This window comes from Lutra lutra, chromosome 10 (genome assembly GCF_902655055.1).
Source record: "Lutra lutra chromosome 10, mLutLut1.2, whole genome shotgun sequence".
Taxonomy (NCBI): domain Eukaryota; kingdom Metazoa; phylum Chordata; class Mammalia; order Carnivora; family Mustelidae; genus Lutra; species Lutra lutra.
The window spans coordinates 105,636,197-105,658,786 of NC_062287.1; the positions used below are offsets into that span (position 1 = coordinate 105,636,197).

The following is a 22,590-nucleotide window of genomic DNA, read 5'->3' on the forward strand; positions in this document are numbered from 1 at the left end:
ACATCCTGCCGGGCCCCTAACATCAGGACTGTGGGACCCTCACAGGAACGGAAACAAGTCCTGCGTGGATAAGTCCATTTGTTCCCGCTCTGGGTTTTTTAGAGGAGAGGATGAGTAGCTAACCAGAGCCCAAGTCAGAAACCCTGCCAAAGTGATGTTTCCTCCCATTAAACCACCCTGCGGCTCTGCGATGCGGTCCTGCAAGAAGGGCCCTGGTAGCGGGCCTGCAGCAGTGGAGCGCCCTGCGGCGGGGGAGTGCCGAGGGAGAACACGGCGCATCCACGGCGCATCCCTTCCACCCGTCACCCTTAAGGGCTGCCAGTTTACCCATGATTGGCTGCCCTTTACCCACGCTCGGGTCGGAAAATGTTTCCCCCATTTTAATCAGAACGGAATGAACTCGGTTAAGTGAGAGAGTGAAGAGCCCTGAACCCGTTTCAGGCCATCACCATGGAAGTCCAGCGGCAAGATACACGGGGAGGCAAACTTGGTACTTATGCCCGGTGCTGCCCCCGCCGCCCACCCGGCACTCCCATCCTTCAGGAACTCTCCGGAGCGGGCTCCGGGTGCAGGGACACACACACCATCACAGGCGCTCGCTGCAGGTTGTGATAAACGGTAGGAAGGAAACAAGCCGAGACCTATTTTAGGGTAGCCAAAGAAGACGCGTCTGAGAAAAGGCAGTAAGGTCTGGGGAGGCAAAGTACTGAGTGCAAGGGGGATTACTACCAGGTGGAAATTAGAGGAAACTAGTGTTCATGAAACTAGCAGCTTTATTGCCTGTCACAGTCCCTGTCTTCACTTCAGGAGGTTCCGAAGTGCTTGAGGGAGGAAAACCTGTAAGAAATGATGGAGGTCAGGGAACAGGCCTTGAGAATCCTGGACTGGGGTCACGGTGAGAGTCTGGTCAGCCTGGGAGGCAGAGGCCACAAAGGTCAGGAGCGGCTCTGCCTCTGGCCGCTGTGCAGCACTGCTCAGTCCTCTCAGCTCCTGGGTGACCTGGGCCTCCACGGCCAGCCACTCCGCGGTGCCGTCTCCACCTCCGCCTCTCTCCTTGGTTTGCTGCTGCAAGCGTCGCCGGGCCCGCCGCCGCCCCTGCCACACTCGGTGCCACAGGGCACAGCGCCAGCTCACAGAGCAGAGTGACACCCCCTTCTCTGTCTCACCCCGAGACCCGTCTCCAGCTGCCTCGAGTCCCTTGGGCTCCTGCTCTGCCAGTGCTGCATGGCCCGACTGCCCCTCTTCTCCAGGGGCGAGCTGCTTTCCGGGCATCTGGGGTGGCTCCCCTGGCTGCCCAGGGCTCTGCCCCCAGTCCTGTACCATCTCTCCAGCCTCTACAACCATTTCCTCCACCCCGTCTTCACTGTGATCCCCGACACATCCCCGCTGCTCCTCCTGCCCCTCCTCACAGCTTTTTTCCTGTCCATCTAGTTTCAACCTTTTGCTTGTCCCTCCCTGAGGAGACTCAGGGCCCCCCCTGTCTGACCGCAGTCTCTTGGTTCCCTGTTCTATATGGCATCCTAACGCTTCCCTTAACACCTGGGCCAGGGCAGCAGTGAGCTGGGCGAAGGGGGCAGGGGGTAAGGGGATGGGTGTTGCAGACAGCAAGGAACTAGGGGAGCTGGGCTGCAGAAGGGGGAGCAGCCCCCAGTCACGGCCCCGGGAGGAGCGGCGCTGGTACTGGAGGCTCCGGCAGTAATTGGCCGCCGCCCGGCAGCTGATCTGTAGGCGCCCAGCTACCCGGCTGGTCACATTGGCTGCCACATTGTGACTCAGGTCAAAGGGGTCCTGGAGATTCATGGGGCCAAGGCGCAGACCCTCCCAGCGATCAGAGGGCAGGCCCCCTGCCACAGGCAGTGCCTGACCCTCCCGCAGGGACAGCAGTGAGCCACGAAGATCCCAACAAGAGACGCAGGAGAAGAACTGGGCTAGCAGAGAACCTGGAGGAGGAGGAAGACCAGGCAGAAGGCGTTACTTAGAGGCCAGAAATGAAATAGGCCTGCACTAGACACATTCTCTACGAACTTTCTTTTCCCTTCCAAGGAGCTCAGAAGAGTGTCAGAAGCCAGACTTCTTTGATCTTTATATAAACAAGAGGTCCAGCCTCACTCCCCCCATGCCCCGTGTCCCCAGCAACCTCCTTCCCCAGATGCTGCTCCTTCCCCTCACCAGCAGTGTAACCTTGAGCAGCCACTTAAGTGCCCCAAGACATGGCTTCTTCATCTGTAAAATGGTATTAAGGATACTAGCTATCCCGCGAGGTTGCGGGGCGAACCATGCCAGGCCAACAGTAACTGCTGGATATGACCTATAGTCGTGTTTAACATCATTTATTAATCCTCCAGCGGGCTCCCCAAACTCACTGAGGGGCTCCTTATTGGTGCTGGGCTCCAGTCTTGAGGCATCCCTGGGGAAACTACAGTCCCAGCCATCAACCTCCACCTGCTCACCCTCCCCTGCAAAGGAAAAAAGGTAAGGGTCAGCCCAGAAGCAGGAAGATTTGGGGGTGACAGCAGAGATCTCATTCCTGGGGCAGCTTAGCGCGTCGAAATGACACACAGAAGAGGAAAGCCGAAGCTAACAAGAAAAAGTGGGTGGCGGCCAGGCCACTGTACCTGCTTTCTGGGTGAGCTGGGACACAGTGGGCAACACAGGAGGGTCCCTGGTCTGAAGGAAATAAATCACGAGCAAGGTCAGGGCGTAGTTACTGAGGAGGGGGCCACTTCCTGGGTAAACAAGAATTCCAGTTAGATTGGAGATGCATCTAACACCCTGGTTGGTTCTCTCAACCCTCGTTCCTGTACAAACCCCACTCTCTTCCCCGGACCCCCACCTTTGCCCCAACGCCAGTTCAACCCCAAGTCTGTCCTGATCCATTCTCACCTGACAGCCCTCGACCCTGAGTCCAGCAGCGCAGGGTGTACACCAGGGGCCGAACTCGCCCATCCAACTCCGAGCAGAGACTCAGGAAGCGAGAGTTATGCAGGGCCAGCCTGGAACAGAAACAAGGGCGTCAGTGCTGGGGAACCCTCTGAACAATCACCCCAGCCCTTGTTCCAGGACTGCAGAACGGGGGTCCAGCTGGAATAAGGCCAAAAGAGGGTTTCCCAAGTGTTTGCTGACCCAGTCATGTGAACGGGCAAGCAAAGAAAGGGCAAGCAAAAGGACGTCACAAGTGTTCAGGAAACATGACATTCTATATGCCTGTCCTAGATAGGATGTTAGAGAAGGGTTTCCTTACAAAACTGCTCAAAGCCTTTCATATGCAAAAAAACAAAGACTGGAAGGGAGGGAGAAAGATAGAGGAAGTAGGGAGACGGGTGGGGAGGGAGAAACTGATTTGCATCTAATTTAGCATTTCCCAAACTTATTCAACACTTGAACTCTCTTCTAAATCCCCTAAAAATAGTATTCGAAGGAACACACTTTGCATTCGTGAAAATGGATGCCAGACAGGAGAAAAATGGCAGAAAGAGGCATGGGACCCAACTAAGATAATCTCGAGGTTCAGCTAGTGCAAAAGCTTCCCACCCCCAGGTGCTCTCTTCACCCATCCCAGAGTGCTCAGCTGGACTTCCCCAACCACCCCCTATACAAAGGTACCGGTTACTGAGGGAGACGTCACCGTGAAGACCTGAAGGCCGATGGCAAAACTTGACCACAGGGCGTCGGGCAGTGGGCACAGTTTGGACTCGGTACACTCCAGGGACACAGCCCCGAAGAATGGATCCCACCAACTCCAGCATGGCTACTCCCTCTGTTTTCTCCCCCCTCAGGGCCTCTGCTAGTTCCAGGGCCTTCCCCAGGTCCCCCTCTCCCAGGTCTTCCTGCAGTGGTGAGGCTGGAGGCAGGGACTGGGGAGAGGCAAGGGTCTCAGAGGCCAAAGCAGAGTCCGGAGTCTGGGGTGCCAGTGAAGAGGAAGGAGTTTCAAAATCCAGGGCTTCTGAGTCTTGGGGAGAAGGAGGCTGTGAGTCTGGAGGAGAAGCCAGGGTACAGCCCAGGGCTTGAGGATCCAGTGGTGATGCAAGGGCTGAGTCCAAAGATGGAGACTCAGGGGCCTTTGGGGCTGGCTGCGGGCAGAAATGGGTTCAGTGAATATTCACCTCTCCTGCAGTCCCCCATCTGGGCAAAATCCCCAGAATATATCTATTACTGCTTATATGCTAGGTTCTGTTCCAAGGACTTTATATATATTAACTCAGTTAATTCTCAAAACCCCTTTTAAAATTAAACATAACTTAAAAAAAAAAGATTTTATTTATTTTTTTGACAGAAAGAGAGCACAAGCAGGGGGAGCAGCAGGCAGAGGGAGGAGACTCCCCTCTGAGCAAGGAGCCCGATGTGGGACTCGATCCCAGGACCCTGGCATCATGACCTGAGTGAAAGCAGACACTTAACTGACTAAGCCACCCAAGTTTCCCTAAAAATAACTTTTAGTGCCACACAATAAATGGTCTGTATTCTACCAAGATGCCACTGTCATGAAAGATAAAAGGCAGAGGAACTGTAAAGGAGACTGAGGGGCCAATGCTAGCCTGGGACTAGGCAGCTGATGACTGCAGGCAATGGACTGCAGACTGAAATCTCAGAACATTTTACACCCGCGCCAGGGAACACATCAGTCCTTGCTAACGGTACTGTGGCTGTACCCAAGGATGCCTTTGTGTTTCCCCAATAGATACTGGACTATTATGGGCATCATGTATGCTCTCAAATGACTCTGAAAATATAAAGTGTGTGTGTGCATGTGTCTATATGTAGGCAGAAAGAAAAAACAGCCTGATAAATTTTTTATTTTTTATTTTTTATGTATATATGCTTTTTATTTGACAGAAACACAGCAAGAACACAAGCAGGGGGAGTGGGAGAGGGAGAAGCAGGCTCCACACTGAGCAGGGAGCCCAATGCAGGGCTCGATCTCAGGACACTGGGATCATGACCTGAGCCAAAGGCAGACGCCCAACAACTAAGCCACGCAGGCACCCCTAAATTTATTTTTTAAATAACCCTTTTTGTGGTGCCCCTGGGTGACTTAGTCAGTTAGGCGTCTGACTCTTGGTTTCATCTCAGGTCATGATCTCAGGGTTGTGAGGTCAAGCCCCACATCGGGCTCTGCATTCAGTGTGGAGTCTGCTTGAGATTTTCTCTCCCTCCGTCCCTCCCTCCACTCGAGCCCAATTTCTCTCTCTCAATAAACAAATAAAATATTTAAAATAAGGTAGGGAGTATATGAAAACTCTGTACTTTTTTCTCAATTTTGCTGTGAACCTAAAGCTGCTCTAAAAAAACAAAGCCTATTAAAAAAAAATACTAACAACCCTTTCCTATTCCAAAAGCAGAATCAATATATTAGATGTTAGAAAATACAGATAAGTAGGGGTGCCTGGGTGGCTCAGTCGTTAAGCTTCTGCCTTCGGCCCAGGTCATCATCCCAGGGTCCTGGGATGGAGCCCCACTTCGGGCTCCCTGCTCAGCAGGAAGCCTGTTTCTCCCTCTCCCACTCCCCACGTTTGTGTTCCCTCTCTTGCTGTGTCTTTCTCTGTCAAATAAATAAATAAAATCTTTAAAAAAAATACAGATAAAGACATAACCCCAAAATTACTTTATGTTCTCTCATATATTTCTTTTCCAAAATACAGTATTATATACACCTGTATATAAAAACAGAAAAATCTGTTTTTCTCCTATTCCCAATGCCATATATCCTGTGTCAATTCATATTCATCTTATCTAATACCCATCTAATACATTCACATTTCTGCAATTATAATAACCCTTTCGGGTTCCATTACCCCTGTTTCACAAAGGAGGAACTAAGGCATGAGGGAGATGGTGCTCGCCCAGAGTCCCATTAGCATCCCCACCAACTCTTCCCAGATGCTTCCCCAGTCACTCACCTGGGACTCTTCCAAGTCACCCAGATCCAAGAAGAGGTCAAGATCACAGCCATGGACATCAAAACTGTTTATGGAAGAGCCAAAAGGATGGACCACACAGCCTGGATGCCGAGCAGAAAATAAAGGCCGAGCGGCATTAGAGAGGAGTGTGGGGTGGAAGAACACAGTGGGGCACAAAGAACGAGGAACAGCCAAATAAATGCCTCTACCTGAGGGAGAACTGGGGGATGGGGGATGGGGAGGGAGGACGGGGTGGGAGGACAGGGAGGGCTCAGACATGATAAAGGAAGTGACTCACCGGGAAAGAACTCTGTGAAGACCTCTTGCATCAGGGCTACCACGAGGCTCCGAAGCTGTCGCTCAGCCTCAGACAACTCCCTCAGCCCCACGAGCTTCACCATTTGTGCCCCCACATCCGGGGCCTCAGCTAGTGCTTTGGCCAGCTGGTCACTGTCAGGGGCTGCTCCTTTGGGGGATCTGGAGGCCGGGCTCTGGAACTCTTTCTGCTCCCGTGGTCGGACCCGCAGGCGATGTCCTCCTAGGGTGTGCTGGGGCTGCGACAAGACAGCTTCCCGGGTCCCAATGTCCCCCATCTCCACAATAGCAAACACTCCCTGGCAAACCACAACAGAGGCAAGGATCATGGTTTTGGAATAAAAAATCCAAACACACGGTTTGACACTGAGTGGGATTCTTTGAAATGGGGACTACCCTATGAATTGGGAAGATCTGCTTAATGTTTCTGGAACAGGGAACATATTAGAAAAACAATTCTCTCCCTCACTCCCATCCCACACATTTTACTCCCATCCCAGTCTGCCTCTGAAAATGCCATTTTACTTATTCCACTCTCCCCTGCTCTTACCAATGACATGATTTCACTGCTTATACTCTGAGGCATCCCCTAACTTTTCCTTTTAACTTAATTAGACCTTTCAGTGTTGATTTAGAATCCATATAATGAGCTGTGCTAGGTAGAAATATAAATACACCCTACCTTGAATAGACTTCCTATCTAGAAATAGCAGCAACATGACACCGTGATGCTATGATCTGGCTGAGTTCCATGATATTCACTGGGAGATAGATTTTTTTCTTTTCTTTTTTTTTTTTTTAAGATTTATTTATTTATTTATTTGAGAGAGAGAGAGAGAGTTAGTTCACAAGTAGGCAGAGAGGCATGCAGAGAGAGAGAGAGAGAAAGGGAGAAGCAGGCTCCCTGCTGAGCAGAGAGCCCAACGCAGGGCTTGATCCCAGGACCCTGAGGTCATGAGCTGAGCCGAAGGCAGAGGCTAAACCCACTGAGCCACCCAGGCACTGCTTTTTTTTTCTTTTTAAAGCAAAATGTTACCAGGAACAGGAAAAATACGACTGCCTTGGGGCAAAAGTCCATATCCTTTCACATTCTCTTCAGTAGTAACGACAGAGCCTCATCCTGCTTGTAACAAGGTATGTATATTAACCAAGACAGTGTGATACTGGGGTGCCTGGCTGGCTCAGACCCTGGAGCCTGCATCTCTTGATCTCGGGGTCTTGAGTTCAATCCCCATGTCGGGTGTAGAGGTCACTTTAAAAAAAGGAAAAGATGATGCCTGGATGGCTCACTGAGTTAGGGCCTCTGCCTTTGGCTTGGATCGTGATCTCAGGGTCCTGAGATCGAGCCCCGCCTCGGGCTCTCTGCTGAGCAGAGAGCCTGCTTCTCCCTCTCTCTCTGCCTGCCTCTCTGCCTACTTGTGATCTCTCTCTCTGTCAAATAAATAAATAAAATATTTTTTAAAAAAGGAGAAGAAAATAGACAGGGTGACACTGGCACAAAGACAGTCATTCAGAAGAAGGAAATGAAACAAAGAATCCATAAATTAAGCCCATACCTCTATGGTCAACTGATTCTCAACAAAGTTGTCAAGTCTGTTCAATGAGAAAAGAATAGCCTTCCCAACACATGGTGCTGGGACAGCTGGATAGCCACATGTGGAAGAACGATATTGACCCTACCTTACACCATATAAAAAATTAATGAAATGAGGGGTAGGGGGGACAAGGGGGAGCAGCCTCCCCAGCACACAGGCTTGAATCACACATAAGGAGTGATAAAACATTCTGGAAGTATGCGTAAATATACTAACAACCCCTAAATTCTGTACTTTAAAGGTGTGAATTTTATGCTATGTAACTCACAACTCAATCGAAAATACAAGCACAGTGGGGGGGGGGGGCTGTGCCCTTTCTACCCTCACTTCCACCCCACGCCAAACATGACAAAGAACCATAGTGAAACCAAGGAGAAAGGCAGCCACTTGGACCTGCCCAAGCCAGTCTTCTGACTCTGAGGATTCACACTGCTCACCAGACTGCAGTTCAACCACAACTATGCAATCAAAGCCCCAGATAGAAATCAGGTGTGTCTTTGCCTGGCCTCATCTTTGCGTGCACATTTCTCTCAAGAAACTAAAATTCAGGGCGCCTGGGTGGCTCAGTGGGTTAGGCCGCTGCCTTCAGCTCAGGTCATGATCTCGGGGTCCTGGGATCGAGCCCCACATCGGGCTCTCTGCTCAGCGGAGAGCCTGCTTCCTCCTCTCTCTCTCTGCCTGCCTCTCTGCCTGCTTGTGATCTCTCTCTGTCAAATAAATAAATAAAATATTAAAAAAAAAAAAAGAAACTAAAATTCAGGGGTGCCTGAGGGCGCCTGGGTGGCTCAGTGGGTTAAGCCGCTGCCTTCAGCTCAAGTCATGATCCCAGGTCCTGGGTTCGAGCCCCACATCGGGCTTTCTGCTCAGCAGGGAGCCTGCTTCCTCCTCTCTCTCTGCCTGCCTCTCTGCCTACTTGTGATTTCTCTCTGTCAAATAAATAAATAAAATCTTAAAAAAAAAAAAATTCAGGGGTGCCTGGGTGGCTCAGTGGGTTAAAGCTCTGCCTTCGGCTCGGGTCGTGATCTCAGGGTCCTGGGATCAAGCCCCACATCAGGCTCTCTGCTCAGCAGGGAGCCTGCTTCCCTCTCTCTCTCTGCCTGCCTCTCTGCCTACTTATGATCTGTCAAATAAATAAATAAAATCTTTAAAAAAAAAAAAAAGAAAAAGAAACTAAAATTCAGAGAAGTTAAGTAAGTTGTGACTGCCTCCAAATAAGGGCTTAATCCCCCAAATCTCCAACGTCCCAGTAATTCCCTCAAGGAAATGTTGTGGAAATGAAATGAGATATTGTATGTAAACCATTTAGCACATGATTGGGGCATAATTGCTCAATAGAAATTTCAGTCATTATTGTCAAAATAATTAGAAGCCTCAGAAAGATGGGGTTTAAGTTCAGAAAAAAAGGTCATTCTCGGGGCACCTGGATGGCTCAGTGGGTTAAAGCCTCTGCCTTTGGCTCAGGTCATGATCCCAGGGTCCTGGGTTCGAGCCCTGCATCGGGCTCTCTGCTCAGCAAGGGGCCTGCTTCCCCTCCTTCTCTCTCTGCCTGCCTCTCTGCCTACTTGTGATCTCTGTCTGTCAAATAAATAAATAAAAATCTTAAAAAAAAAAAAAGGTCATTCTCTACAACTGAAACAAATACAAACAAAAACAGGTATACTGAGTTTTCTGAAAAGGGAATCTGGGGCATTCATTGCCAACTGCCCTCCCAATATATATTTTGCCTTTCTTTCTTATTAACAGAGTCCCAAAGGTTCAGAAGGGCAAGGTGTCCAGCTTAAAGAACTTCATTTCCCAGGCTTGCCTGCAGCTGGGGTAACCATGTGATAGAATTCAGGCCAATGAAAAGTCTAATGAAGAGGGCCCTGAGAAAGATATTTTCCTGGAAAGTAAAGAAAAGCAGGGGAAGACAGCACTAGCCTTTTATATTCTATCCTTTGGACTGCCCCTTTCTCTTATCTGAAGATGTGCAAACAGCATTATCACAACTAGGAAGGGAGAGCCAGGTGCCAATAATGACAGAGCAGGAAAACTGTAAAGTGCTGGACTGCCCAGGACTGGACTTTTTGTTAAGGAGAACAATTAAACCCCTTTTGGTAAAACCTCTGTGGGTCAATTGCCGAATGTGATCTCTAAGAAAAACACACCCAGCCCGGCCTAAGAGAAGACGTGGGCTACCAAAGCCATTTGGAGTCACCTAAGCCACGCCTACACAACCAGAGCACAGTCTCAGAACTATAATATGATGACACAACAGAGCAATACAACAATGAACTTCTTCCAAAGAACTAAACAGAAACCGAGAAACCGCCTGCGTGGAAGACCAAAAGGACCACAAAGAAGCAGCTTATTTGTCTAGCACTGTCCAGAAGACAGGGTAATTTGACCAACTAATTTCAATACCTCTCACTCTAAGTTAATAAACTGCTAGCTGGTTTATAAACCAGTCTCTTGTGGGGTTAGGATAGATCTCCCGAGGCTGTGGCCCTAAAGCACCTACTTCATTGTAATACTCATTTAACTGTCTACTTTATTCACTAGACGATGAGCTCTGAGCCTGCATGGGCCACATCCATCCCATTCACTATGGAAAACATAGCTCTTAGGCAGCTGGGTGGTGCAGTCAGTTAAGCATCTGACTCTTGGTTTCAGCTCAGGTCATGATCTCAGGGTCGTGAGATTGAGCTCCATGTCAGGCTCCGTGCTCAGTGTGGAGTCTGCTTAAGATTCTCTCTCCCTCTCTCTCTTTCCCCCTCTCTCAGCTCACAAAGCTGGACTGGTCCAAGTACTGTGGTGTCCATCAAGGAAAGGCCCCAAAAGGCACCAGCTGAAACAGGGCTGCTGGTTTCTCTCTCATTTCTTTTTGGATGTGGCACATCGGACTCATTCTTTACCCCAAGAGCCATTCACTCTACCTTGTCCTTGTCCATGACAACACTGGCCACGGGTCCAAATGCCTGGAAGTACTGAGTGAGCTGAGCAGAATCCACATCCCGGGGAAAGCCACTGACAAACACACTTCGGAGTCCCTGGGCCTTTCGGGCAGCTCGTAGTTCTACCAGGTGCCGGTGCTTCCGGCCCCCCAAATGGGCATCTAGGCTGGGTCCTGCAAAGATAATCGCAAAACAAAAATATCCAAATCACTCTTCAGTGTACTTACATGCTGGATTTACCTAAATGCACTCCTAACTCCTACTAATCCTTCCAAGCCACAGAAAGTGTGACCTTTGAATATACAAAGTCCTGGCTCTTTTCACCTTCCTCTCTTGTCCATTTGCCTATATAAGATATTCTAAGTGGTCCCCAGGAGAACTAGCTACAAGTTTTTTTTAAACCATCTCTAAGTACTAGGTAGAGCAACACCTGCAAATTGTTAAAAAAAAAAAAAAATAACAGGAAACTTAGCCCGATCATATACAGAAGAACTAAACAAAGCAAGACCCTAGACTACTCCCTCAAGGATGGTCTCTAGGTATGGTCCAGAGATTGCAAGTGCATAATTTGAGGTCACACTGCCCAAGTTTAAATCCCAGGTCTGGTAAACTGTGTGAAATCTTGGGCAAGTTACTTAACCTCTCTGTGCATCAGTGTCCTGGGTCACAAATTGAAGATATTAATAGTACTTACCACAAGGGTCTTACAAAATATAGAGTACCTGCCACAGTCTGATACATGTCGAACATGGGAAAAGTTAGCAATTATTATTTTTATTAAATTCTGGGTCAGCTGTTTATTGTCACCAATGTATATGTTGGACCAGGGAAGACTATGCTGGATTTTTGGCTTGCCTCAGGGGACAAATAGTGATAACGTCATTCACAAAGAAAAAGAACAGAAGATCTTGTTTAGGGAAGATCAGGATTCCAGACTTCAGAAGTGGAATTAGAGGGCGTCTGGGTGGCCCAGTCGGCTAAGCATCTGTCTTCGACTCAGGTCATGATCCCAGGGTCCTGGGATTGAGTCCTGCATGGCGCTCAGAGCCTGCTTCTCCATTTGCCTCCCCCGACCCGCCCGCCAACCTGTGCACGCTCACTCTCAAAAACAAATACATCTTTAAAGAAGAAGAAGAATTTGAGGCTTCATGGAGTCCCCTGCGCTGTCACACAAGAACCCTGTCTACTTTGCCAAACCCACCTCCTACTCATGCATGCCATGCTCCTTCGTATACCTCTGCCTTTGGGTAGCTCCTCTGTAGGGCTTCCCTTCGTTAATTACTACTTTCTCTGTGATCCTACAGCTCTCCAAACATATCTATTGAGCATTGCAATTGTCTCCACCTCTCAATGGTGAGCTCCTTCATCTCTGAATCCCCTCACCCCACCCGAGAGCTCAGCAGAGTACCAGACACAAAGGTGGCGTCCGACAGACGACAGTTTAAGAGGGAATAAGATAATGAAATTTTCGTTGTGGAGATTTCGGATACTAGGAAGGAGGGGGTAAAGTGGTGGGACTTCCGCCACTCTCCAATCCCTTGTAGAGGCGGAGTGAAAACGGAGACGAGTGACCCTACCAAACGACTTGTCAAGAACTATGACCTATAACCCTAACTTTCGCTAGGACCCACAGACGAGAACTCACAACCACCCCCTCACAAGCCACCGCTTACGGTTGGCTGTAGTAACGTGGCAGAGGCAGCAGCGGAAACCCCCACGGGGCAACGATTGGACATCCGAATCCACTGCCGCCATCGCGACTCTCCAGTACCGACAACACACAACCCGTTCTGCTATCGCCGGAACTCACGCCTACAAATCGCAAAGCGCTCCGAAGCAACTTCCGCCAGCTCATAGGAAGTGACGTAGTATCGACCATCGCGCAGGCACACTCCTCCGGAAACAGCTCCTTCGACTCAGGGTTCCGCTTTCATCCCCGTTAAGTCTCTTCCACCAGCTTCAGGAAAAGCCGCCCATCTTTATCTGCATGCTGTAAGCCGATTGGTGTGCTCTGAGCCATTCAGGCGTTGATTGGCCCAACGAATCATGAATATTCATGAAGGCGACCACAAATGCCGGCACCGAGGCCCTTTGAAGTCAACCCGCTGTTTCCCTGCTGCTCGGTTAGGGGGCGATTCCGCAGGTATCTTCCCTCTAGGGGCGATAGGCACCCGCGGCGCTCCATCCTCAAACCCGTATTTACCTGGCGAATAAAGGCGGAGGATGAGCAGACTTCACGAAGCTCAAGGCTGTCCCTGGACTCCCGAGTTCCTTAGGGCTGCTGCTCTCTCTCTGCCCTCGGTCCTCCCTACAAATGGGTGTTCTGCGACCACTTCCCAGCCCGGTTAGGGAGCTATTACCCCACTGGGCGCCTCCCAGACTCCACTCAGCCACAGCCAGATCTCTGCGGCCCCGTGAGTCAGGCTTTCCTTGCGCAAGAGTGGGCGCCGGAGTCACCGGCCCACCCAAGGCATGCGGTGGGGCCTACTACCGCCTTCCTATGGCCAGAGCCACCGGCCCACTTCAAGGTATGCGGTGGGACTCACTATGCCTTCAATGCAGCGGAGTGAGGATATCGTTCAGAGGATATGCTGCTTTCCCCAGACGGGCATGAGTGATCAGTTCCTCCTGATACTGCCCAGGTGTAAGCTCGGAATGGGGAGAGTGAAGGGCCTGTGGAGCCCCCAGGGGCAGAGAACGGGATGGAGATGACTCAGAAGGGCTAAGTAGCTCCTGCTGTGGTTATCAGCCCACAGCTCTGGACTGTAAAAAGCACACCTGACCTAAGGCAAACACCAAAGGTCTATAACCTTAAACAATTCCCAACTGCTGAGGCTGTTGCCCTACAGGGAAGGAAGTGCAGAAGGAACACAGAGTAAGTTTAACTTCACCTACATTCTCCAAGGGTGCGCCTCCTGTTGGGCCCTGCTCAGGCTTCTGTTTCCCAAAACCAAGAAAGCAGGAGACGGTTCTAGAGTGGGCCCCACTATCAAGGCAGGTGCTGAGGCTGGTCTCAGGAATCCTTGAGCAGCAATCTGTGCAAATACACCACAGAGCTGGGTGGTAAGAGACTGCAGTACCCCCCCCCCCAAGATAGGCTGCATCTTGCCCTGGTCTCTAGCAACTCCCAGAATTTTCTGAGATGAGTAAGTGTTGGGAAATAGAAAGAAAAGCACCTTCACACTTCCCTTCCTGTGGAAGCCACCAACCATCCAGAGTCCTCTCATTCCAGCTGCTCTGAACAAATCTCTGTGTATCAAGAGCTTGGGTTCCAGCACCACAGGGATCTGGGAAGCAGTTTGCGTCACAGGAAAAAGCTAGCTGGAACAGGCTGCCTGTCTCCTAAAGCTGTTCTTGGGGAAAGTCCCATCTGTACCTCCTTCATTATCCGTTGTCCTTTATTTTCCCAATTGCAGACACCGCCGTCTCCCCTCCCCACCCCCCACAGCAGAGAACAGCTGAGCCAGGAGAAGCTGAAGAAAACAGCTTTTTATTTGTTACTAAAGAACCAATTACAGAATCCGAGGTTAAAAAAACGGACAAAAGATCTTTATTTCTGAGAATTGGCGTACAAAAGGCGGAGGGGGCACAGGGAGGGAAGGAAAAGAGAGAGCATGGGCTGGGGTTGATGCCAGCTTAGGCTTAGGGGCCTCAAACTCCAATTAGGAAAGTCCGGACACCGGACAGGAAGAGAAACCCCCATTAGAAAAAAAAGATAGACATGGCAGTCATGGCAGTGCACGTCCCCCTCCCCCAACCACCACCTCCTATCCATTTACTCTTCCCCCTCCCCCATCCCCTTTCACAAAGGGAGGCAAAATTTTTAAAAAATTAAAAAACCCTCCCCCCAAAACTGTCCAAGACAACTGTGGGTCCTACCCCCCAAAACAGGCTAGGTTCCCACAATGGGTCAAGTTCCTGCAGTGTGCCTTCCACCACCAGGTGTGGAGAAGCGTGGGAAAGGGACAGGCCTCCAAGTGGTAACACCAGAGGGCGCCCAACCCCTCCAAGGACACACACTCACTTGCTCCCTCCCTCACTCACTCCTCATTCCCTTTGATACTAGAAGGAAGGGAGGTTGGATGCCCTGGGCACCCACCCTCTAGCTTTCAGCCCACCTCCCTTCCCCCACAGATGCTCAATCCTCCAGGACAATGGGCTCATTGGTGCTGGCAGGATGTGAGGGCGCAGACAGCGGGACTGGGGGCCGCACTGCAATCAGTGGTGGCTTCACCTTCAGGGGCAAGTTGGGCCGGCGGGCAGCTCGCCGCATTTCCAGATGGGTCAGAGCCTTCCGCAGGGCCCTGGCCAGGAAAAGAAGAGTGGAATGAAAAAGGCTAATAAGACTCTTGAGGTGAAACCCCAGATTTCATACTCCAGTTCTGCCTTCTGGCCCATTCTTTCCTGACATCCCCATCCCGCACCCAGTCCTCCTGGAGCTGGTCTCACTCAGAACTGGTATTATCCTTACCCACCAATCTGGGCTGTCAACCTCTCAGCCCCTCCCATGGTGGCCTCCCTACCTGGTATCCTTTGTGGCCACAAACACCACCGGATTGGGGGCATCAGCTGGGTTTAGTTTTTGACGCTTGGCTGCTGGCTGTGAGCTGGAGCGAATCCCTGAGGCCAAAGGCCTTCCATTGGCAGAGAAGGGGACCCCCGCTCCTGCCATCTGGAAAGTGGGGGGGTGGGGGGACAGCACAATGAGAGAGGACTCACAGATTCCAATCAGAAATAAAAGCCCACCCAATCAGTCTGGCTCACTCCAGCTGTCAACTCACAGTTTCATAGGCCCGTTTCACCATAATGCCCCCCAGACCCCGGTTCTGGGTCAGCTGGTTTCTGTTGATCGGTGTCTTGGTACCCCGAGGTGTTTTTGGTTTCAGAGGCGCCTGGGCCACTGCCAAGGAAAACATTAAGAGAAAACTTAGAGAACTTTCATGCTTTCTCTTCTCTATGTAGTTTCCCCGGGCATCCCCAAAAGCAGTGATGGGGAGAGGGGTCTGGCAAGCAATTAGCACATGAGTGTGATCTTATCATTCATTACGGGTAGCTTATGAGAACTGTTATTAATGAACAAAAGCATAGACTGTTAGACTAAATCTCGTTGGACTTTGACGGTGAAAGGATGACAGAGAACCTGACACCACCTGACCAGTTCCGTCCCCTACCCAAATCTTTGACGATGGTTGCCAGCGGCAGCCGCACCAGAGGATGAATCTTCAATGGAGTCTTTGCAGCCTTAGGAAGTCGAATGGAGCCTAGAGAACAAAGAAGAAAATTCTTGAAGGGGCTTCGCTATTCAGGCCTCTCCTATGGCCAGGAGCCACATCTACTCGCCTTCCCAAGCACTGTGGCCTGCCATCCCTGCTGTCATTAGACCTCCAGAGAAACACTGGTCTGCGCTCTGCTTTCTGGCCAGAGCATCCCGACCTGCCACTAGCCCCACCACTCCTGCCCTTACACTCCGCCTTGATGGCATTGGCATTGATAGGGGCATAGGGTCGTCGGGCAGCCCTCCTCGGCTGTAACAGGTCCCTGCACATGCGTCTGGCCAGACGGGTCAGCTTTGTGGTCTGGAGCAGGAATGTTTGCCTGTTCTTAGCCAGCAGCTTGGCCCGGTTGGCGCTGGTCGTATAGGGAGAGAGACTCTGGGCTTCAGGTCTAGACAAATGACCCCTCGAGTGTGGCTCCTGAAAAAAAGACATGGGAAAAAGGAGAGCCCAGATGGACACTGGGGCTCTTCTTTCTTCCATTCTCCACAAAAAGCAATTTATTCCTACCTGATCTCTTTACTGCCATCCCGACCTCCCCATCTCTCCAACCACCATCGAGCACCCCCTCCCCACCCACATGCACATCAAACCATCACCAAACCATCACCATTTAAGGGGTTGGGTGTTCTGGCTTTCACCTAAAGCTCCCATCAATATGCTTAACTGCTCTCCCAGGCCTGCTCCCCATCAGTCCTTACTGTTGTGCCCCGAGCAGCTCCCTCAAGCTGGGTCGGGGTCTTCAGCCCCCCATACTTCTTCCAGTAGATCCAACAGGAAGCACAAAGCCGGCACTGCATGTTGGGTGGGCCCCAGGCGTACCACTGGGCAGACTGTGTGGCTGCAGGAGCATGGAGAGAAGGGGGGAGTTTGGGAAGAATATGTCACCTGAGCCCCTCAGGTCCTTGGGCCAGAGAAGACCTTACCCACCCCCAACATCCCTATCCTTCCCTGGAACTCACTGTGGCAGCTCTCGCAAGTCAGGCCCTTCTGGAATCCAGCCCCATTCATGCCGGGTTTCGAGCCCACAGAGATGATCTGGTTAGGATTTGGCTTAGTACTAATGGGAACAGTGTGGGGAGAAACCAGGAACTGGTCAAGGAAGAGAATCCCATTTCCACCTCGTGTCTATCATCATTTGACTCTTTGACCCTGACTCCCGCCCACCGCCAATCTCTGAGAAAAGCATGAGCTGGAGGAGAGAGAAAGAAAAAGAATGCACCAGCCTCCCCCACCTACCACACTTACTAGGTAGGGATATAGACTTGTTTTAGTTTGCTGTCTGCTTCAGCAGCTTTCAACCTTTTCTGCAGGAAGGGAAAAAAGAAAGGAAGAGGCGGATCAGAGCATCTCTGCAGGAGGATGTCATCAACTCCCAAAGGCAGAGGTGAGCAGGAGGCCCCTGGTCCAGCCTTCCCAGCCCAGCCCGTACCTGCTGAATATAGCGGTCTGTGGTTTTCCACATGTAATAAAACTGGACTATGCTGGCGAGTGACTTCCAAGGCAGCTAAGGAGACAGAGGAAAGAAGCAGAGCTGGCATCTGGCCCCAGGTCCTGGTTCCCTCACCTGTCATCTCTTCCACCTCTCCACCCAGCCCCATCCACTTACGAAGTCCTGGCGAATATCATTGAAATCCTTCCCGTACTTCTCCAGGGCCTCCTCAAACAACATGGCCTCGGAGGCAGACCACTCCTCCATCTCATCCCGACACAGCACCGGGCCCCCCTGGGGCACCAGGGTAGACATGGCTTTAGCCAAGTCATAGCCATTCCTCTGCAACGTATCCATCGCGTGGAACTACAGGGAAGGTAGGAAACAACGCTGATGGCCCAAGCCCCTCTGCACCATGCCCTCGGAGACCCTTCCTCTCCTGTCCCAGGGCTCTGCAGGTCCCCACGGAGCCCCAGAATGTCTGACTGCACAGACGCATCTGCTCACCAGCGTGATATCTCGGGAGGCGGCGGCTGCGCTCATGTGCAGGCTTGGCTGCCGAATGGAGCTGCTGCAATCCAGGGCTCTTGCAAAGGTGCCCACAGCTCTGAGGGAGAGATTGAGAAGTTAAGAGGGAAAGAAGAAGGCATGAGTGGGCTGAGGAACCAAGCCAAATAAAGAAAACATCCATGCCAAGAAAAAAAAAATCAAGTCCACCTCTGAGAATTCGATGCAAGATGTCCACACCACCCCCAGCCCATCTTCCCCATCCACCCACCCCTCACCGGGCCACCACGAGAAACTGATCAATCTGCCGGTCTGTGAGAGGGTTGTCTGGGTCCCAGACCTTCATCTCCATCTTCTGTTGGTTCCGATTATCGGATTCCCCTGGGGAACAGGGCGATGGCAACATCAGGGTCAGGGAAAGGAGGGTAAGTGTCTTGACACAACAGCACCTCGTTCCTCCTTGTCTCCCACTCGGATTCTGTCAGCCCTCTCAACTCTCAAACTTCTCCTCCCAACTGTGCCCAACTGCCCCTCTCAGGTTCCCAGGGTCCCATCCCATCAGGGTGGCAGCAGAGAGTCATGAAGACAGCGCAGCAAACAACTCCACGGCACACCATTCACAGACACTACTGTGTTCCGTGACCCAGCAGCTGTATGGTCTGTCCTGTTGCTTACCCTCTGCCAGGCGATCTGGGATCTCAGCTTGGTATTTGCAACCAACCCTGATCTCCCCCTGATCAGCTAGAAGTGTCTTCTGCACAGGATCAAACACCAATGAGTAAAAAAAGCAGTCCTGGAGACGGGAAGAAAAGGTTAGCAGGAGGCAGTCCTCAGAGGCAGAGGGCAGTGGGGAAGACCCAGAGTTCCCAAAACAGGCAGTCTGTCAACCTATACCTCGTCACAGTTCTACTTTCCTCTAGCCTCGTTGGGCATACCCATCCCCTCCTCCTTCTCCCAGCACCTCTTTCTCACCTCCTTTTCCAGGTATTGGCTCAAGATGTCCGTCTCATTCAAGAGGGTCACACTGCATTTCCCCCTACAGAAAAGAGGTCCGAAAAACCTGGGTGAGCTCCTCGTTCCCTCTCCACAGCATCTCCAATACACCGCCCCCCCCCATCTTCTGAACAAGTGCATGCAGGCCACAGTGGCCCGGATCATCCCGTACCGTATGTGTGTGGCTGGTAACGATTCAAACTGCCGAGAAAGAAAAAGCTCCCGGTGCTTCAGCTGATGTCGCTGCTGCTCTGATACCCCTGGCTGCTTTGATTCTTCCTCAAACTCTCCTGGGAGACGAAGGAGGAAGAAGCCAAGTCAGAAACTAATTCAGAAAGAAGCCACCCTGGAAACTCTAACCCAGGGAAAACACCTTCTATTTACCAGCTGGTTTCTCCGCATTCCCCAGGCACCTGCCTCTCACAGCTTTAGTCCACCAGCTTTCCCACTTAGCCCTCTTCCCCATCACAGTGCTCCAACTCCCCATCGCTAACGTTTTGGGAATAGCTGCTGAGAGTGCATAGAATGCCACAGAAACCCATCCCAAGCCAATGCTCAGAAGCCACTCAGAAAGCACAAATCTGCCCACACGAGGCCCGACAAGAATATCACACTTGTCTCTCTTGCTAAACCAGCCTGAGGTCCAGAAACCCAACAAGGTGAAAAAATCATCACACAAGGTTGTGCTTACCAGTTCTTTTCAGATTTCAGGGCTGTCTTTCCTCTTAAACATCATGCAACCCTAACTACCCTTCACTGTCCACTTGGCTAATGATAAGTTTGTGGGGCTTCCAAGGCCAGTACCTCTCAAGCCAGGGCCAACACCTTCTTCCCCAGGCACTGCAACTCTGCCCTGAAACCTTGGTGGAAAGGGTTAACTTGGCTGGGGGCCAACCAAACCAGGAGGGGGCAGGACAACCACAGGCCCAGGCTCATTGGTGCATTGTTCCCAACCTCAGGGAGAAGGGGGGGGTGGGGGTGCAGCAGGCTCCACCCCTCGCCTGTGTGCTCCGGAAACCCCTGTGCTAAGGCAAGGGGGGACCACACCCCCCCACCCCCTCTGATTGGACAAGGCCAAGGTCAGCCCCTGCCAGATGGGGCTGTAAACCCCAGAGGGCCAGAGAACTTGGTAGGCCTAGCTCCTCCTTAACCCCTTCATGCCCAAAGCTGCCTGAAAAAAGGAAAATAATTTCAGAAGGAGGAACACGAGGAAGAAAGAAAGAAAACCAAACAAGGAAAGAAAAAAAGAAACTAAAGAAAACAGAAGGAAATATTTTTTTTTGGAAATATGTTTTTTAAAGGAAGATGAAAGCATAAAGAGAGGGGAAAATAAGGCAAAAGGCAAAGATGTAAAATGGAGTGGTGAGAAGACAGAACAGCTGAGGAAAAAGGGCAAGAAAACTTTCCTAGCTTCCTATTCTCTCCCTTCAATGTATTCTCACTACCTCGTGATCACAAAATTAGGCTGTTTCCCTATTACGCAGGCTTCTAAGTACAAGCTCTTCCTCTTCAACCTTGACCTTTACAATCAGCACTCACTGTCCCAATGTACCCAAAACTGTCCAAGGGTCCTGCTTCTCTAAACCCCTTCCCCATCCCCTATTTAAATACTATCATCACTTTTACACCCATCATTCAGATACACAGTCACACACAAGCCATTTTCTGGCTTTCCTTATCATGGTCTCTCCACCCTGCTTCCAACCCCAACGTGTAAAAACAGGCCTCCCTCCGTAGACCAGGCATTTCCCACCCCCAAACTCACACCCCTGCTTTTGGGCATGCTACCAGGGGAAACACCTGCAGGGACATGCCTGGGCCTCAGATCATGGGGGGGGGGGGGGGTGTTAGGGTGAGGTGAGGGTGCACAGACACTCACTGGCATTGCTATCAGCCAGGCTGTTGAGGCTACTAGAAATGTCCCTTCGCCGGAAAAGGCACACAACCTTTGCCTCCACGTTTCCGTTTGCAGTCTAAGGGGATAAAAAAAAAAAATGGCAGTTAAAATTGGTCATTTTAAAGTGGAAACTCATAAAGAAGAAACTAACCACCGTGAATAAGGTTCTAAGGGGTGTAAATAGAAAGACCCGAAAAATTATGAATAAAGAGACTTACACTTATGGACAGACTTCTGAACTTTTTTTCCCCCAGACTTTCCCTTTCCTTAGACCCCCCGAGATAGAATAGTTACGTTCCCACCCAACTCTCTAAACCTTTCCTGAATACATCCAATGAATGAATGAATGAATATGAATGGGCACTTAGGATCGCGTTGGTTCCCCGCCCCCACCCCCTTGGCTTCCACCTGAAGTTAGTGACCTCAGAAGAAAAAGACACCCCCCCAAGGGGGATGGGGAGGCAGGACAGGACAGAGGTGGGGCTCTGCTCCACTCACCTTGTTGAGCTCCTCAATCCGTCTAACCAGGTAAGGATTGCTAGAAGAATTTTCAAAATAGACGTAATCTGTAGGAGGAGGTGGGGAAGCATCGGGAAGATCAGAGGAGGAGATGGGAAAGACTGAGCACCAGGGTAGGCGAAAAAGTAGGCCTGAGAGGACCAAAGGATAAGGGTCCAGGTAGCGAGGAGCCTGAAATGTGGAAGTGGAGAGACTACCAGAAAACAAGGGGTTCCCCCACCACCACCCGTGACCACCTAGTTCTTTTATCAAATCCTTCACTCAAAAGTGAGCCTTAAGAGACGAGAAGCAGCCCCCCCCCGCAGTCCCCACAACTCAACGGTGGAGTTGCACCCCAGTCTCGGCCAAGAGAGCAATTGTTACTGACTCTAGCGCAGGGTCCGCACCTTTTAGATCCCAGGCGCACAATAACGACCGGGGGGCGGGGAGGAGGAAACCTCCCGTCGGTTCCCGCTCAGGTGGCAGAGCGGTCGCCTCGGCGCCCCCGCTCCCCCTGCGTGCCCTGTCAGTTCCTTCGGAATCACTTTCCCAGGCCCCACTCCCCGACCCAGGGGCCCCCGACGCGAGCCTGAGAGTGCCGTCGGGGCTGCCCGCAGCCTCTCCGGGAGCCGCGGCGCCCCGCCGCGCGTCGCCGGCCCCGCACCCTCGCTCCCCGTGTTCCCGGTTCCGGTTCCGGTCCGCGCTCGGGACCACGCCGCCCCAGGTGCGGCTCCCCGCGCTGCCGGGTGCCGAGCCTCTCCGGCCCCGGACCCCGACCTCTCCCGACGCGGGCCCCGCAGCCCCTGCGCCCGGTACTCACCCCCCACCCGGTACATGTTGGCCGCCATGGCCGTTCCCGCCGCCGCCTCCGGCCGCACAAAGGGGTCCGGGAGGCTCGCGGGGGCAGGGCTCGGCTCGAGGCGAAGCCCCGAGCGCGGGGCTGGCGCTTCGCGGAAGTCTCGGTCGGGCCCGCGCAGCCGGCACCTCCGCTGCCTCAGCCGTCGCGGTTCATCCCGGCCCGCGCTGTCGCCGCCGCCGCTACCGCCTCACGCCCGGGACGCCGAGGGCAGCGCCGGTCCGCTCGGCCTCTTCCGGAACGAGCTCGGCTCCCGCCGGACCGGAGCCAGACTCCGGCTCCCCCGCCCCCCGCCGCCCTCGCCAAGCCCCACCAGACGGAGGGCTCTGCCGGCCGCGGGGAAGGCTTGCCCTGCCCGCCTCGGGGTTCGCCTCCTTCCGGAACACCTTCGGCC

At 52.0% G+C, this 22,590-nt stretch overlaps 2 protein-coding genes across 2 annotated transcripts; both read right to left on the reverse strand.

Annotated features, from left to right (window-relative positions):
• Positions 1-755: 755 nt before the first annotated feature.
• TUT1 (terminal uridylyl transferase 1, U6 snRNA-specific) lies at positions 756-12,574 on the reverse strand. Its single transcript, XM_047691278.1, has 9 exons — positions 12,414-12,574; positions 10,723-10,913; positions 6,196-6,511; positions 5,898-5,998; positions 3,604-4,070; positions 2,884-2,993; positions 2,616-2,726; positions 2,364-2,456; positions 756-1,940 (listed from the first exon to the last, which is right to left on the reverse strand). The coding sequence occupies exons 1-9, from the start codon at positions 12,493-12,495 to the stop codon at positions 799-801; spliced, it is 2,613 nt and encodes an 870-aa protein (XP_047547234.1). The 5' UTR covers positions 12,496-12,574; the 3' UTR covers positions 756-798.
• A 1,640-nt stretch (positions 12,575-14,214) lies between these two features.
• Positions 14,215-22,570, reverse strand: MTA2 (metastasis associated 1 family member 2). Its single transcript, XM_047691279.1, has 18 exons — positions 22,161-22,570; positions 21,341-21,408; positions 20,825-20,918; positions 19,118-19,235; positions 18,925-18,988; positions 18,628-18,745; positions 18,231-18,333; positions 17,953-18,052; positions 17,623-17,811; positions 17,446-17,520; positions 17,262-17,320; positions 16,976-17,073; positions 16,715-16,854; positions 16,205-16,433; positions 15,912-16,001; positions 15,522-15,640; positions 15,264-15,412; positions 14,215-15,044 (listed from the first exon to the last, which is right to left on the reverse strand). The coding sequence occupies exons 1-18, from the start codon at positions 22,186-22,188 to the stop codon at positions 14,879-14,881; spliced, it is 2,007 nt and encodes a 668-aa protein (XP_047547235.1). The 5' UTR covers positions 22,189-22,570; the 3' UTR covers positions 14,215-14,878.
• Positions 22,571-22,590: the final 20 nt, after the last annotated feature.